This window comes from Pristiophorus japonicus, chromosome 3 (genome assembly GCF_044704955.1).
Source record: "Pristiophorus japonicus isolate sPriJap1 chromosome 3, sPriJap1.hap1, whole genome shotgun sequence".
Lineage (NCBI taxonomy): Eukaryota > Metazoa > Chordata > Chondrichthyes > Pristiophoridae > Pristiophorus > Pristiophorus japonicus.
The window spans coordinates 56,910,244-56,927,916 of NC_091979.1; the positions used below are offsets into that span (position 1 = coordinate 56,910,244).

A 17,673-nucleotide genomic window follows, 5' to 3' on the forward strand; every position below is an offset into this window, starting at 1 on the left:
ACCTGCGCTCCGCCCACAAAAGTGATCTGGAGGCATAAGCTATGGGTTGTAATTTGCCTGCAGTATTGACATGTTGCAAAACGCACCCGACCCCATACGCTGACGCATCGCATGTGAGAACTAGCTTTTTACCTGGGTCAAAGAAAGCCAAAACACTGTTGGAACACAGAAGGTTGCGTGCCTTATTGAAGGCGCGTTCCTGGGCGTCCCCCAAAACCAATCACACCCCTTGCTGAGTAGCATGTGGAGAGGCTCCAGCAGCGTGCTTAAGTTCTGCATAAAGTTCCCAAAGTAATTGAGGAGCCCGAGAAAGGCGGCAGTTCTGAGACATTCCGGGGCCTGGGCGCCAGGCGAATTGCTTCTGTTTTGGACTCTGTTGGGCGGATTCCATCAGCGGCAATCCTTCTGCACAAAAATTCAACCTCGGGTGCGAGAAACAGGCACTTGGATTTCTTGACTCATAGGCCTACCTGATCCAACCGCTTGAGTACTTCCTCCAAATTACAGAGGTGGGAGTCGGTGTCCCTGCCCGTGATAAGTATGTCGTCTTGAAATACAACCGTCCCCGGGATGGACTTGAGCAGACTCTCCATGTTGTGCTGGAATATGGCAGCTGCTGAACTGATGCCGAATGGGCATCGATTGTACATGAAAAGTCCTCGATGTGTGTTGATGGTGGTGAGTAGCTTGGATTCCTCGGTCAATTCTTGCGTCATATACGCAGATGTGAGGTCCAGTTTTGAGAAAAGTTTACCTCCAGCCAATGTGGCAAATAAGTTCTCCGCTCTGGGCAGCGGGTACTGGTCCTGTAGGGAGACTCTGTTATGGTAGATTTGTAGTCCCCACAGATTCGTACGGATCCATCAGGCTTCATGACTGGGACGATGGGACTTGCCCAGTCGCTAAATTCCACAGGTGATATAATGCCTTCCCGCAGAAGCCTGTCTAGTTCGTGTTCAATCTCTTCCCTCATCACATAGGGTACAGCTCTGGCCGTCTGATGGACTGGTCTAGCATCCTGTGTGATGTAGATTTTGTCTTTGGCCCCTTTGAAAGTGGCCACACCTGGCTGAAAGAGATGTTTAAATCACTTTATAACTGTTGAGCAGGAGGTCCATTCCTCTAATGACATGGCATGGACATCATCCCATTTCCAGTTTAGTTTTGCCAGCCAGCTTCTCCCCAGCAGTGCTGCGGGATCTCCGGGGACAATCCACATGGGAAGTCGGTTCATTGTCCCTTTGTGTGTGACAGAGAGCATGGCGCTGCCGAGGACTGGTACGATTTCTTTGGTATAGGTCCTTAGTTTGGTGTCGACCCTTGTGAGTTTTGGTCTGTCTCTTTTATGCAGCCACAGTTGTTCAAATTGTTGAGCGCCCATGAGAGATTGACTCGCTCCCGTATCCAGCTCCATGTTGACAGATATCCCGTTGAGTAGGACCATCATCATTATAGGAGGCATCCTGTTGTAGGAGCAGCGGCCATTGATCGTGTTGACCCGCTGTACATCGGTGTCCCGGGTACTGTCCCCACCGTCTTCTGGTCCGCTTTCCGACCCGGCCGAGCTGCCGTTTTTTTGCACATGCGGGCCAAATGCCCTGTATATTCACAGTTTCTGCAAATAGCCTGCTGAAATCAACATCCCCTTGATGAGTGCCCACCTCCACACCTCCAGCACAGACTGCTTGCAAAGAATGAGCTGCGTCTGACTGATCTCTCTTGAGCTTCTCTCAGTTTGTAGTTGATTGCTCACATTGTGGGTTGATGAGGTGTGAACGGCCATTCCTGTGGCCCTTGATGGCTTCTGGTGCCACTGCCTGCTGTCGAGAGCCTGTTCTCTCGGTTTTGTCTGTGTGTGGGGGTAGCAGCTTGTTTAATGCTGTGAACTTCTTGTTCCGATATTTCATTAGTTGTCATACCTGCATTGTAAATCAACCTCGTATCTTCTTCCCCTACCAAGAATGTCTGTGCAACCAGTGCTATTGCCTCTAAGGTCAGGTTCTTGGTCTCTATGAGCTTTTAGAATATGCCTGTGTGGTGTATTCCTTCAATGAAAAAGTCTCTCAGCATTTCTCTCCTCAGTTCATCGGAGAACTCACATAAACTAGCCAACCTCTGAAGTTCTGCCACGAAGTCGGGTATGCTCTGGCCCACACAGCGTCTGTAGTTGTAGAACCTGTGTCTGGCCATGTGTAGGCTGCTTGCTAGCTTCAAGTGGTCTCTTACCAGTGTGCTCAATTCTTCAAATGACTTGCTTGCTTGTTTCTCGGGTGCCAGCAGATCCTTCATTAAAGTGTATGTTTTCGAGCCACAGCTGGTCAAGAGATGGGCTCTTCTCTTGTCTGCTTTGTCGTCTCCTAACCAGTCTTTGGTTACAAAGCTTTGCTGGAGCCTTTCTGTAAAGTCCTCCCAATTGTCTCCAGCATTGTACTTTTCATCTGATCCGTTGTTCGCCATTCTGTGGATTCTGTAATCCCGTAACTCGTCGCCACTGTAAAGTCCTGTCCCTTCAGTACAGATTCACACAAGGCATGTAGTGAAGTCAAGGTCACTCTGGACCTGCACCTTTATTTCACAGTTCTGGAATGCTGCACTTGCCTGAGACCTGTCCTTATATACTTGACTCTTGCAAGTGCACCCCTGGTGGTAAGGTATGCTGATGGTTACAGATCATATCTTATTACAGTCATGTATAGCATGTTAGGATACAGTTATATATAATAATGTAAGATACATGACAATGAGAGAGAGGTTGGAGATCGAGCTGGACAGGTTGCAACAAGAGGGCATCATTTCACCGATCGAATTCAGCGGTTGGGCCAGTCCTATTGTCCCAGTCCTCAAGGGAGATGGCATTGTCAGAATCTGTGGCAATTACAAAGTAACTGTCAATTGTTACTCCCTGCAGGATCAATAACCACTACCAAAAGCCGATGACCTCTTTGCAACGCTGGCGGAAGGAAATACGTTCACGAAGCTGGGTCTGACTTCAGCCTACATGACGCAGGAACTGGAGGAATCATCGAAGGCCCTCACCTGCATCACCCCGCAGAAAGATTTTTTTGTTTATAACAGATGCCCGTTGGAATTGGATCAGCGGCGGCGATATTCCAGAGAAACATGGAAAGTTTACTGAAGTCGGTCCCGCACACTGTGGTCTTCCAGGACAACATCTTGGTCACAGGTCGGAACTCAGTCGAGCACCTGCAGAACCTGGAGGAGATTCTTAATTGAATCAACCGCATGGGGCTCAGATTAATACGCTCGAAGTGTGTTTTCCTGGCACCTGAAGTGGAGTTCCTGGGCAGGAGGATTGCGGCGGACGGCACCAGGCCCACCAATGGAAAGACGGAGGCAATCGAGAACGCACCGAGGCCACAGAACGTGACGGAGCTGCTGTGGTTTCTGGGACTCCTGAACTACATTGGTAACTTCTTACTGGGTCTCAGCACCCTGCTAAAACCACTAGATGTCTTATCACGAAAAGGAGTAGAATGGGTTTGGGGCAAAAGCCAAGAAAATGCCTTTGTAATAGTGAGAACATTGTTATGCTCAAACAAATTGCTTGTGTAGTATGATCTATGTAAGTGTTTTGTACTAGCATGTGATGCATCGTCACATAGCGTCGGGTGTGTATTGCAACAAGCTAGTGATTTCGGGAAACTGCAATGAGTTACTTATGCATCCAGGAGTCTGTCTAAGGCCGAGAGAGCCTACAGCATGATTGAACAAGAAGCGTTAGTGTGTGTCTATGGGGTAAAGAAAATGCATCAATATCTGTTTGGGCTAAAATTCGAATTGGAAACTGACCATAAGCCACTTATATCCCTGTTTTCCGAGAGCAAAGGGATAAATAGCAACGCGTCGGCCTGCATCCAGAGATGGGAGCTCACGTTGTCCGCATATAACTAAGCCATCCGCCACAGGCCAGGCACAGAAAGTTGCGCCGATGCTCTCAGTAGGCTGCCATTGCCCACCACGGGAGTGGAAACGGCGCAGCCCGTAGATTGAGCCATGGTTATGGAAGCATTTGAGAGTGAGGAATCACCCGTCACTGACCGGCAGATCAAAACCTGGACAAGCCAGGACATAGAAACATAGAAATACAGAAAATAGGTGCAGGAGCAGGACATTCAGCCCTTCGAGCCTGCACCACCATTCAATAAGATCATGGCTGATCAATCCCTCAGTACCCTTTTTCTGCTTTCTCTCCATACCCGCTGATCCCCTTAGCCGTAAGGGCCATATCCAACTCCCTCTTGCATATATCCAATGAACTGGCATCAACAACTCTCTGCAGCAGGGAATTCCACAGGTTAACAACTCTCTGAGTGAAGAAGTTTCTCCTCATCACAGTCCTAAATCGCCTACCCCTTATCCTAAGACTGTGTCTCCTGGTTCTGGACTTCCCCAACATCGTGAACATTCTATCCGCATCTAACCTGTCCCATCCCGTCAGAATCTTATATGTTTCTATGAGATCCCCTCTCATCCTTCTAAACTCCAGTGAATACAGTCCCAGTTGATCCAGTCTCTCCTCATATGTCAGTTCTGCCATCCCAGGAATCAATCTGGTGAACCTTCGCTGCAATCCCTCAATAGCAAGAACGTCCTTCCTCAGATTAGGAGACCAAAACTGAACACAATATTCCAGGTGAGGTCTCACTAAGGCCCTGTACAACTGCAGTAAGACCTCCCTGCTCCTATACTCAAATCCCCTAGCTATGAAGGCCAACATACCATTTGCCTTCTTCACCGCCTGCTGTACCTGTATGCCAACTTCCAATGACTGATGAACCATGACACCCAGGTCTCGTTGCACATCTCCTTTTCCTAATCTGCTGCCATTCAGATAATATTCTGTCTTCTTGTTTTTCCCCCCAAAGTGGATAACCTCACATTTATCCACATGATACTGCATCTGCCATGCATTTTCTCACTCACCTAACCTGTCCAAGTCACCCTGCAGCCTCCTAGCATCCCCCTCACAGCTCACACCACCACCCAGTTTAGTGTCATCTGCAAACTTGGAGATATTACACTCAATTCCTTTATCCAAATCATTGAGGTAAAGAGATCAGGGGTCCCAGCACTGAGCCCTGCGGCACTCCACTAGTCACTGCCTGCCATTCTGAAAAGGACCCGTTTATTCCCACTCTCTGCGTCCTGTCTGCGTCAATATATTGCCCCCAATACCATGTGCTTTGATTTTGCACATCAATCTCTTGTGCTGGACCTTGTCAAAAGCCTTTTGAAAGTCCAAATACACCACATCCATTGGTTCTCCCTTGTCCACTCTACTAGTTACATCCTCAAAAAATTCCAAAAGATTTGTCAAGCATGATTTCCCCTTCACAAATCCATGCTGACTTTGACCGATCGTGTCACTGCTTTCCAAATGTGCTGCTATTTCATCCTTAATAATTGATTCCAACATTTTCCCCACGACTGATGTCAGGCTAACCGGTCTATAATTACCTGCTTTCTCTTATTATCCGCTTATTATCTCTAGTCAAAAGCTGTGTGCTTCACGGGAGCTGGTCCAGTGTCCCAGTGGAAATGCAGGAAGAGATAAAGCCGTTCCAGCGGTGCAAAGATGAAATGTCTATACAGGCAGACTGCCTTCTGTGGGGCAATCGAGTAGTGGTCTCCAAGAAGGGCAGAGACACCTTCATCAATGACCTCCACAGTACCCACCCAGGCATCGTAATGATGAAAGCAATAACCAGATTCCACGTGTGGTGGCCCGCTATAGATACGGACTTAGAGTCCCTCGTTCACAGATGTAATACATGCTCGCAGTTAAGCAATGTACCCAGGGAGGGGAGGCACTTTTAAGTTTATGGTCTTGGCCCTCTAAACCTTGGTCTAGGGTATACGTCGACTATGTAGGCCCGTTTTTGGGCAATATGTTCCTTTTGTTTGTGGACGCGTACTCCAAGTGGATTGAATGTGAGATAATGTCAGCTAGCACGTCTGCTGCCATTACTGAAAGCTTGCGGACCATGTTTGTCACACACGGCTTACCCGATGTGCTGGTGAGCGACAACGGGTCATGTTTTACCAGTGCTGAGTTCAAAGAATTTATGACCCGTAACGGGATTAAACATGTCACATCTGCCCCGTTTAAACTAACGTCCAATGGTCAGGCAGAGAGAGCAGTGCAAACCATCAAGCAAGGCTTGAAGAGAGTAATTGAAGGCTCACTGCAGACTCGCCTATCCCGAGTCCTGCTTAGCTACCACACGAGACACCACTCACTCACTGGGATCCCATCTGCTGAACTGCTCATGAAAAGAGCACTTAAGACAAGGCTCTCGTTAGTTCACCCTGATCTACATGAACAGGTAGAGAGCAGGCGGCTTCAATAAAGTGCATACCATGATTGCGCAAATGTGTTACGCGAGATTGAAGTCAATGATCCTGTATTTGTGTTAAATTATGGACAAGGTCCCAAGTGGCTTCCCAGCATTGTTGTGACCAAAGAGGGGAGCAGGGTGTTTCGGGTCAAACTTTCAAATGGACTCATTCACCGGAAACACTTGGACCAAATCAACCCCAGATTCATGGACTCCCCTGAGCAACCCACCTTGGACCCTACCTTTTTTGATCCCCCAACACACACACCAGTGGCAACCGGCACCACGGTTGACCACGAAGCAGAACCCATCATCCACAGCAACCCTGCATGGCCGAACACACCAGGCAGCCAAGCAAGGCCAGCTGCACAGCAGCCAGCAAGGGCCCAACAAATGATTCAACAACACCAGCTTTTACACTGAGACGATCAACCAGGATAAGAAGGGCCCCAGATTGACTCACATTGTAAATAGTTACACTATTGACTTTGGGGGGGAATGTTGTTATATCTGTGGACTTGTATTTAGTCTGTATAGCCACCAGAGGGCTCATTCCTCAGAGTTCCAAGGGATCCCATAATCCCTTGGGAGTACAGTATTTAAGAAGGCTTCACAGGTTGAAGAGGCACTCTGGAGACCTGCAATAAAAGACTAAGGTCACACTTTACTTTGAGCTCACAGTGTTCAGTCTGACTCTTTCTCCATACACAACAATATAACAGGCGGCCGATATGCTACCAACCATCTTGTGCTGCTGCCCAAGCTGAATTTCTACCTCAGTGGGTCTATTGCAAATTATGTTCTGACAACACAATGTGACTAAATTAATAGAGGGGAAAAGGAACAGAATTTGGGAAAAACTGATTGCAATAAAAAAATAAAGACTTGTACTTATGTAGTGCCTTTCACGACCACCGGATGTCTCAAAGTGCTTTACAGCCATTGAAATACTTTTAGAGTGTAGTCACTGTTGTAATGTGGGACTATTTCGAAGAAGAGCAGGGAAATTATCCTTAGGGTCCTGGCCAATATTTATCTATCAACCAACATAACAAAAAAACAGATTATCTGGTCATTATCACATTGCTGTTTGTGGGAGCTTGCTGTGCACAAATTGTCAGTCACGTTTCCCACATTACAACAGTGACTACACTCTGAAAGTATTTCAATGGCTGTAAAATACTTTGAGACATCCGGTGGTCATGAAAGGCACTATATAAGTACAAGTCTTTATTTTTTTATTGCAATCAGTTTTTCCCAAATTCTGTCCCTTTTCCCCTCTATTAATTTGGTCGCATTGTGTTGTCAGAACTTAATTTGCAATAGACCCACTGAGGTAGAAATTCAGCTTGGACAGCAGCACAAGACGGGTTGTAGCATATCGGCCGCCTGTTATACTGATACTCACTTCCATTGATTTCAGTTGCACAGAATGTCGGGCAGAGCGTATAAGTGGCGGCCCGAGCAATTCTGGCCATTTTGCTCTACCACCCACGATGATATTCTTCCCCACTCCATTTCCATTGCTGTGCAACTATGCAAATTGCTTCCTGCTTCTTTCTTTGCTTTTAAGTTTCCGTCCTGTCTGAATTTACACCTGTGCAAGATCTACAATAACAGCTGACATCCTCCGCAACCTTCAGCATCATAGATTCACACAAATGAAAACTAAACATAACTGCCACAGGGCAATTTATGATCAGCAAAGCAAAGGTACACTTAACTACAGCTATCCTCTATAATACTTCCTCCCCATTTATTATGTGCAGCACAAGCATGTGTCACTTCTTTCTCCTCCTGAATGTAAAGCACTTTGAGACAACTATCCATAAGGAGCACTATAAGGATTCAAGTTGCTGTTGTCATGGGTTACAGCAACAAACTAAGAGAAAGGTTAGAACTGAAGTAAAGCTAAATAACACCTCTGCTTTGAAGCATGCTAAAAACTAAAGGCCAACAAATACTCAGCAAGATGAAGCAATGCGAGACACAAAACAGCAGCAGATTTATTTGCGTTTTTTTTGCTTGCAACCAAATGAACCAAATTAGAAACTCGCCGACTTTGTGACCGGGGTTTTGCTGCTATCTCACCCTCTGCGGCGAAAACCCGGTCAGCAGGATCTTCGGTGACCTTTTGGGGAGAGGAGCGCCGATGTGCAACACCCAAAATAGTGTTTGCGATCGATTTTTGGCTCTTTCGGGACCTGCATTCTACGCCCAGAATACTGACAGGGTCCAACCTGCGGCGCAGGCTTGCCAGCAGCGGTAAGTAGGAAGACCTGCAAAAAGTGTAAGTTAAAGTTTTTATTTTTTAATTCATTATCAGTGATTTAGTAGGTAAGGGTTTTGTGAATGTTTTGTGAATGTTTTTTTTTGCTTTTTGCAATTTTTATTTTGTTGTTTTTCCCCCTTCCGAGGCCTCTCTTGCAACGCTATCGGCCCCGGACTAAAGTGACCAAAATTCGTGGTTTGCGCTGTGATTCCTCATGCAATAGCGATTTTTACCGCTGCTCAAATTATTGGTCGAAAATCGAGCCGAAAAACGGAAATGAAGCGAAAACGGTAATTTTGGCGTAAAAATAATGTTTTCACTGAAAACCAAATTTCTAGCCCTAGGTAGGTACCTTAACATGGAGATATTGCAAGCAAAGTTTAGTTCCATAATATGTGTCAAAGGCATAGGTTCTAAATTCCCTCAAGGCTGGGGTGGGCTGCTGAGGTAAAAAAGACAAGGAATGACAAACAGGGATAGGACAGAGCAACACTTGGGTCTGGATTTTCATTTTGAATCCGCCTCTGATAGCGCCCCGGATGGGCAGTAATGACTCTGGAAATGGTTACTGTCTGGGCAGCCAGCGTCCAGCACCCCAACCGGACAGCGTCGCACCCGTGTGAAACGCCGTCGGTTTCAGCAGCGTTGTGAAATTTGGTTGGAGCAACACCCGTAGCACCCCGTAGTGGGACTGCCTGGGAAAGTGGGTGATCCAAGCTGTTCCGGCGGCGGTGAGGGAAGGAATGACTGCCTGAGATGAGGTAAGTGTGATTGGATTTTTTTGTTTTCTTTCTGCGATTTATCTTTATTTCGGGTCAGTAATATATTGGGAATGTTTTCTGTGTTTGGTGTCCCGATTTTTTTTAATTGCAGAAAGGCCTCTCTTGGGGCGCTCCGAAGTTGGCTCTTTAACAACGAATTTTCATTTGCTCACCCGGCCTAGTGCCCTAAGTGAGGTGTGGAACGCCTCCCTTAGCGCTCCGCTCCACACTCAGGGCCCAGCTGCTGAATTTTGTGGATAGCCGCCGCAAACCATTTCCCACCGCAAAATGTACTGCCCCACTGCCATTAGCACCCAAAGTAGCCTCCAACTCTAAATCCAGCCCTTGGTCTTTGCCACAAAGAACTGGTCACAGTGATTTCCTCTCATTACAACTATCCCCTTGCAGCCCGCCGAATCAAAGCAAGCAGTTCCATCTCCATGCCGACAACATACTGTACCTGGGCATGCAGATGTGGAGCCCACAAGAGAGTTCCAGGCCAGGTTCATAGCCTGGAACACAACAATACAACAACACCAACTTGCATTTATAAAGCGGGGCCGAAATTCAGCTCCGCCGGAAATGTGGCGTACTTACCTTTTCCAAAGTGTTTTTACCGTTGTCTCAGTCGAGGTCACCACTTTCCCGAAATTCAGCTCTTTGTCTTTCTTTTTGAAGCGGCCAGGAAGTCGATCATAATGGGGGTGGAAGTGCGGTGGTAAGTCTGTTGAGGGGCAGAAGTGGAGGCGGGACGGATTCTCCGCCACTGTTACTTAGCAACGGAGCGGTGATAACATCATTGCACGTCTGCATCACCACGCTCTCCCCTTAGCTTAAAGGAGAGAGAAGCAGCGGTTATTTAGGATCGATCACTGGGCCACCAGAGAGTGTTTCAGCCAGACCAGCAGCCTGGCACCGAAGAGGGGGTGCCAGGCTACCTGTTGACAGCCCGGCCAAACCCGGCGGCATATTGGTCCTGGAAACATGAAAGTCGGCTGGCAAAAATAAAAATGGCGGCCGTGCCAGTGGGCCCTTGACTTTAATGGCCACCGCGCAGCCATGGCTCACAGGCAGAATGCAAGGTGCACCAACAGAAAAAGCTGTCGGGGGCACCGCTCAGCGGGCATTAGATTTTTCAGCCTGAATTTCGACGGAGATGGTGTGTCCCGGTGGTGCATGCATTGATGACGCACTTAAAGCCGCTCGGCAGCGGCAGGGTGGTAGTGGGGACTGGCAGAAAACCCCCACGTGCTGAATTTTGCTGGCGGCAGCCATTCGACCACAAATCCACAGCTTGCGATGCGTCGTCATACGGGGTCGGATGTGTGTTGCAACAGGCTAACGAATCGGATATTTTGCAGCCGCTCGCTTATGCATCCAGGAGTTTGTCCAAGGCCGAAAGGGCCTACAGCATGATTGAAAAAGAGGATCAGGCGTGTGTTTACAGAGTAAAGAAAAAGCACCAGTACTTATTTGGCCTCAAGTTTGAGCTTGAAACTGACCATAAGGCGCTCATATCGCTGTTCTCTGAGAGCAAAGGGATTAACACCAATGTCTCTGCCCGCATCCAAAGATGGGCGCTCATGCTGTCAACATACAACTATGTAATCCGCCACAGGCCGGGCATAGAGAACTGCGCTGATGCTTTCAGTTGGCTGCCATTGCCCACCACCGGGGTGGAAATGGCACAGCCTGTGGACTTGCTCATGGATGCATTCGAAAACGAAAAGTCTCCTGTTACGGCCTGCCAGATCAGGACCTGGACCATCCAGGATCCTTTACTGTCCTTGGTAAAAAACTGTGTCCTTCATGGGAGCTGGTCCAGCGTCCCAGCGGAGATGCAGGAGGCAATTAAGCCGTTCCACAGGCACAAAAACGAAATATCTCTGCAGGCAAACTGCCTATTGTGGGACAATCGCATAGTCTTGCCCAAGAAAGGCAGAGATATGTTCATTTGTCAACTGCACAGCACCCACCCAGGCATATGAACAACCTGAAGAAGACACCACCAATTTTGACCTTCCAACACATACACACAAGTTGCAACTGACATCATGGTTGACCACGAAGCCAAACACACAATCCCCAGCAGCCCGGCATGAACAGCTGCCCAGCAGCACAGTGAAGAACCAACCAACTCACCCACACCTGCATTTGTGCCAAGACGATCGACAAGGGAGCAAAAAACCCCAGACCATCTCACCTTATAAATAAGTGTTCTATTGACTTTACGGGGGAGTGATGTTATGTATTTAACCCCTTGTAACCTGTCTTACACTACCACCAGAGGGCCTACCTGTTGGAGTCCCAAAGGATCCCTTGGGAGCACAGTATATAAGCAGGCCACCCACCTGCACTCTGGAGTCTCATTAAAGGAGCTAAGGTCACACTTACTCATTGTACACAGTACTGAGTTTCATCCTTTATTATGAACTCATCAATACGCATTCACAATTCTTAAGCTAAATCAAAAAGTCTATTCTGTTGATATGATTTTCACTTGTAAATTTAGGACCAGTTGGTTGTATTCACTGGCAATGTTCATTTCATAGGCAGTCCCTTGGAATCGAGGAAAACTTGGTTCCACACTTAAAATGAGTTCTTAGGTGGCTGAACAGTCCAATACGAGAACCACCGTCTCTGTCACAGGTGGGACAGACAGTCGTTGAGGGAGACGTTGGGTGGGACTGGATTGCCACATGCTCTTTCTGCTGCCTGCGCTTGTTTTCTGCATGCTCTCGGCGATGAGACTCGAGGTGCTCAGCACCCTCCCAGATGCACTTCCTCCACTTAGGGTGGTCTTTGGCCAGGGACTCCCAGGTGCCAGTGGAGTGTTGCACTTTATCAGGGAGGCTTTGAGGGTGTCCTTGCAACATTTCCTCTCCCCACATTTGGATCGTTTGCGTGAAGGAGTTCCGAGTAGAGCGCTTGCTTTGGGAATCTCGTGTCTGGCATGCGAACTTCCCTTTCAGCACAACAAATATCTCCCAGTATTCTTAAAAACAGAGTCAGTGAGGCCAATAAAAAGTAGCAAATGTAATTTCCAAGAATTCTTCAGATGTGAGAAGTGGAGGCATATAACAAAATCCAAAGTTTCATATAATCTATCCCTTGAATCTTGGGAATATATGAATGCTGGTCACTTGGGCAAGATAGTGGAGAGTGACAGGCATCTACGAAATGATACACTATTCAGAAGTTAACACATTCAGGAAAAGAGATAAGGACAGGAAAGAAAATCGGTGACAAAAGTGCAAAAAAAATATATTTAACAATCGATAATAACATGCTGAGAAAAGCCTGTTTAAAAAAAAATACAAATCACTCTCTAACCCTTGCCTCCTATCTTGCACTCCCTCCCTATTCTCCAATGCATTGATGTCAACATCCTTATTATTTATCCAAACTCTGCAGTCTCCAAGGGTCCCAACTTGCATATGAAGCTTTTCTGATCCAAATGTGTGTCCTCTTTTCCAGCATCAGTGGTATAATCTTAAACCATTATGCACTCATATGCATGATTGTTTCCATCACCTCACCCCAACCCCGCTCAGTATTGCGTCTGCGCACATTCAGAGGCTGAACTCCAAACCATTGTCAACATCTTCACTGAGGCGTATGAAAGCATGGCCTTACACTAAACATCCGTAAGACAAAGGTCCTCCGCCAACCTGACCCCGTCACACAGCACTGTGCCCCGGTCATCAAAATCCACGGTGCGGCCTTGGACAACATAGACCACTTTCCATATCTGGGGAGGCTACTATCAGCAAGGGCAGACATTGACGACGAGGTCAAACACTGCCTCCAGTGCACCAGCACAGCCTTCGGTCACCTGAGGAAGAGAGTGTTCGAAGACCAGGCCCTCAAATCTGGCACCAAGCTTATGGTCTACAGGGCTGTAGTGATATCCGCCCTCCTGTATGGCTCAGAGACATGGACCATATACAGTAGACACCTCAAATCTCAGGAGAAATATCACCAACGATGTCTCCGCAAGATCCTGAAAATCCACTGGGAGGATAGATGCACCAACATCAGTGTTCTCGATCAGGCCAACATCCCCAGCATCGAAGTACTGACCACACTCAACCAGCTCCGTTGGGCAGGCCACATCGTCCGTATGCCCGACCCAAGACTCCCAAAGCAAGCGCTCTGCTCAGAACTCCTCCACGGCAAGCGAACCCCAGGTGGGCAGAGGAAACGTTTCAAGGATACCCTCAAAGCCTCCTTGATAAAGTGCAACATCCCCACTGGCACCTGGGAATCCCCGGCCCAAGACCCCCCCTAAGTGGAGGGCACTGAGCACCGAAAGTATCGTCGCTGAGAGCTTGCAGAAAACAAGCGCAGGCAGCGGAAGGAGTGTGCAGAAAACCAGACTCTCTACCCACCCTTTCCTTCAACTACTGTCTGTCCCTCCTTTGACAGAGACTGTTATTCCCGTATTGGACTGTACAGTCACCTGAGAACTCACTTTGAGAGTGGAAGTAAGTCTTCCTCGATTTCGAGGAACATAGAAACATAGAAAATAGGTGCAGGAGTAGGCCATTCGGCCCTTCGAGCCTGCACCGCCATTCAATGAGTTCATGGCTGAACATGCAACTTCAGTACCCCATTCCTGCTTTCTCGCCATACCCCTTGATCCCCCTTGTCGTAAGGACAACATCGAACTCCTTTTTGAATATATTTAGTGAATTGGCCTAAACAACTTTATGTGGTAGAGAATTCCACAGGTTCACCACTCTCTGGGTGAAGAAATTCCTCCTCATCTCGGTCCTAAATGGCTTACCCCTTATCCTTAGACTGTGACCCCTGGTTCTGGACTTCCCCAACATTAATAAGAACATAAGAACATAAGAACATAAGAATTAGGAACAGGAGTAGGCCATCTAGCCCCTCGAGCCTGCTCCGCCACCCAACAAGATCACAGCTCCACTCACCCGCCCGCTCCCCACAACCCTCAACTCCCCCATTGGTCAAAAATCTATCTATCTGTGATTTGAATACACCCAATGAACTAGCCTCAACTGCCTCCCTCGGCAGAAAATTCCACAGAACCACAACCCCCTGGGAGAAGAAACTCCTTCTCAACTCGGCTTCAAATCAGCTCCCCCGCATTCTGAGGCTATGCCCCCCAGTTCTAGTCTCTCCGACCAGTGGAAACAACCTCTCTGCCTCCATCCTGTCCATCCCCCTCACCATTCCAAATGTTTCTATAAGATCACCTCTCATCCTTCTGAACTCTAATGAGTAAAGACCCAGTCTACTCAATCTATCATCATAAGGTAACCCTCTCATCTCCGGAATCAGCCTAGTGACTCGTCTCTGTACCCCCTCCAAAGCCAGTATATCCTTCCTTAAGTAAGGTGACCAAAACTGCACGCAGTACTCCAGGTGCGGCCTTACCAATACCCTATACAGTTGCAGCAGGACCTCCCTGCTTTTGTACTCCAACCCTCTCACAATAAAGGCCAACATTCCATTTGCCCTCCTGATTATCTGCTGCACCTGCAAACTAACTTTTTGGGATTCATGCACAAGGACCCCCAGGTCCCTCTGTACTGCAGCATGTTGTAATTTCTCCCCATTCAAATAATATTCCCTTTTACTGTTTTTGTTGCCAAGGTGGATGACCTCACATTTTCCGACATTGTATTCCATCTGCCAAACCTTAGCCCATTCACTTAACCTATCTAAATCTCTTTGCAGCCTCTCTGTGTCCTCTACACAACCCGCTTTCCCACTAATCTTTGTGTCATCTTCAAATTTTGTTACACTACACTCTGTCCCCTCTTCCAGGTCATCTATGTATATTGTAAACAGTTGTGGTCCCAGCACCGATCCCTGTGGCACACCACTAACCACCGATTTCCAACCCGAAAAGGACCCATTTATCCCGACTCTCTGCTTTCTGTTAGCCAGCCAATTCTCGATCCATGCTAATATATTTCCTCTGACTCCGCGTACCTTTATCTTCTGCAGTAATCTTTTGTGTGGCACCTTATCGAATGCCTTTTGGAAATCTAAATACACCACATCCATCGGTACACCTCTATCCACCATGCTCGTTATATCCTCAAAGAATTTCAGTAAATTAGTTAAACATGATTTCCCCTTCATGAATCCATGTTGCATCTGCTTGATTGCACTATTCCTATCTAGATGTCCCGCTATTTCTTCCTTAATGATAGCTTCAAGCATTTTCCCCACTACAGATGTTAAACTAACCGGCCTATAGTTACCTGCCTTTTGTCTGCCCCCTTTTTAAACAGAGGCGTTACATTAGCTGCTTTCCAATCCGATGGCACCTCCCCAGAGTCCAGAGAATTTTGGCAGATTATAACGGAACTGCCGATGATAATTTATAGCATTGCATATAGACTCGTGTAGCACAGACCGTGATGTAAATTGGAGCTATTGTTGTTTTTAACAAAGCGAGCAACTTACTAAAATAAGTAGCCCCCATATATGGAGGCCTATTCTGTTTAGCAGCCTGCATGTGCACTCACACCTCCTGTCAGTTTGCTGTCCCAATATTCAATTGTAACGGGTACATTGCTACAAATACTATGGGGCCGAAATTTGCTTTATAAAGCTGCCCATTAGCTCGGCGGCTAATGGCCAGCAAAGGCCTACCTTCGACGGTAAGTGGCATCGACGCCTCGTCCTAAATTCAGTCGGCTCTTTGGCAGAGGTGCCAAGAGACAACATTGTGCCAGCTATCGCCACTGGTGACGTCATCCAGCTTTGATGTCTCTGTCACGATATTTGCTTTGTACGGCTGCTGTAACAGGAGGAGGCCGTACAGACTGGAAAAAGTGGTCGTAAAAGAGCGGATCTCGAGCGGAATCGCCCAGAAAGGAAGGTAAGTTTTTCTCTTTATTTATTTCTGCATGTTTTCATTAGTTTTAAGAGTGGAGACGTGTGTGTGCGGAACAGAAAAGTTTTAGTTCTTTTTTTCTTTCCATTTTTTTTCTAGCATGGAGACAGCGTCCCGTCAGGAAATTCAGTCGGCCTCCTGAGCTCCCGCCCGAGGATGAGTGTGCAAGCCACTTTTTAGTGCTGCTCTCTCATCTTTGGGCATGAAAACTGAATCTAGGACTTTGAAGCTGCGCCTAACTTCCGGTGCTATAATCAGCACTCAGGTGGTGAAACCGCCTCAAAAACGACCATAACGAACTTTGAACCCTGTACACCTAAAGTAAAATAAGCTAATTTCAATACTTCTACATTTTAAAACAGTTCTCAATAAAAACAGACCAGTGAGTGATGACACTAGATTGTATGCTTGACACCAGATCCAACTTCTGATGATTATTGACTGTTAATCTCCTCTAAAAAATTCTGCAAAGATCATGGTAATGGGGTGATGAAACTATAAATTTATGATTTAAAATCAATTCCATCATAATCCATTTTTACTGAAAACGACCTACAAAGCTTTTTTTAATACCAACATGTCTTTAAATGAGCGTACTAAAACTGATTAAAGTACCCCGCCATGAGGAAAGTGCTGCAAAGGGAAATTAGATGGCACTAACCCAGGCCACTATATTTTATAAACCAACATCGTTTTATTTGAAATCATTACAGAATGCAGTAACGTTACTTAACACTCTAAAAGTCTATTCCTTGGCTTGATATGAAGGCTCAGATTTAAGCTGCAATGTAAGCTATTAGAACAGCTAGAAACTTACTCGAAGGGAGGTCTTTCATTTTGGGTATATGGAATTGGTCTCTAATATGATGCAGTTCATCTTCTTGATCCAAATGAATTGCCAGCTTCTCATCGGTAATGTTGCACCCTAAAATGGTGGCAGTACGTTCCAAAATCTGTTCAGGCGATTTGCCAGCATGACCATCCATGGCTGATAAGCTGCAGTGAGTTTAAAAAGTGAAGAGTAAATTGGTTACTAATACAAAGTAAATAGTAACTTCACATAAAATGCTCTTTGTAACTGAAAGAACGTCCCACAGCACAGAATGTGATAATGCTTGTAACAAATAGTCGCAAAATGTTCCCATGTTGGGGGGAGGGGGGAGTGTCAGGCTAATTGTAAGAAGATTCTTGACAGATCGCAAGTACATGAGCTTCGCAGACCTAAACCCAGAACTTGAGCGGCCTCTACGGGCGCGTGCGCAAATTGCCGCCCAATATTCTAAAATAACTTTGAGATTTTGCGTGAGCTCTTGATGCTCTGAAAGGCACTCAAAACCGTGACTGTTGTACGCAACAGGCAACTGTATGTTTAATAGGAAACAAAAAAAATTACAAAGTGAT

The 17,673-nt window shown here is 46.8% G+C and overlaps 1 protein-coding gene across 1 annotated transcript in view; it reads right to left on the minus strand.

Annotated features, from left to right (window-relative positions):
• The window catches only part of kynu (kynureninase), a 295,567-nt gene extending 278,309 nt beyond the window's left edge, over window positions 1-17,258 (minus strand). Inside the window, exon 1 of the mRNA XM_070873566.1 lies at window positions 17,090-17,258. Coding sequence (XP_070729667.1) covers window positions 17,090-17,258 — 169 coding nt within the window. The remainder of the gene's footprint in view (window positions 1-17,089) is intronic.
• Between the last annotated feature and the right edge of the window lie 415 nt (window positions 17,259-17,673).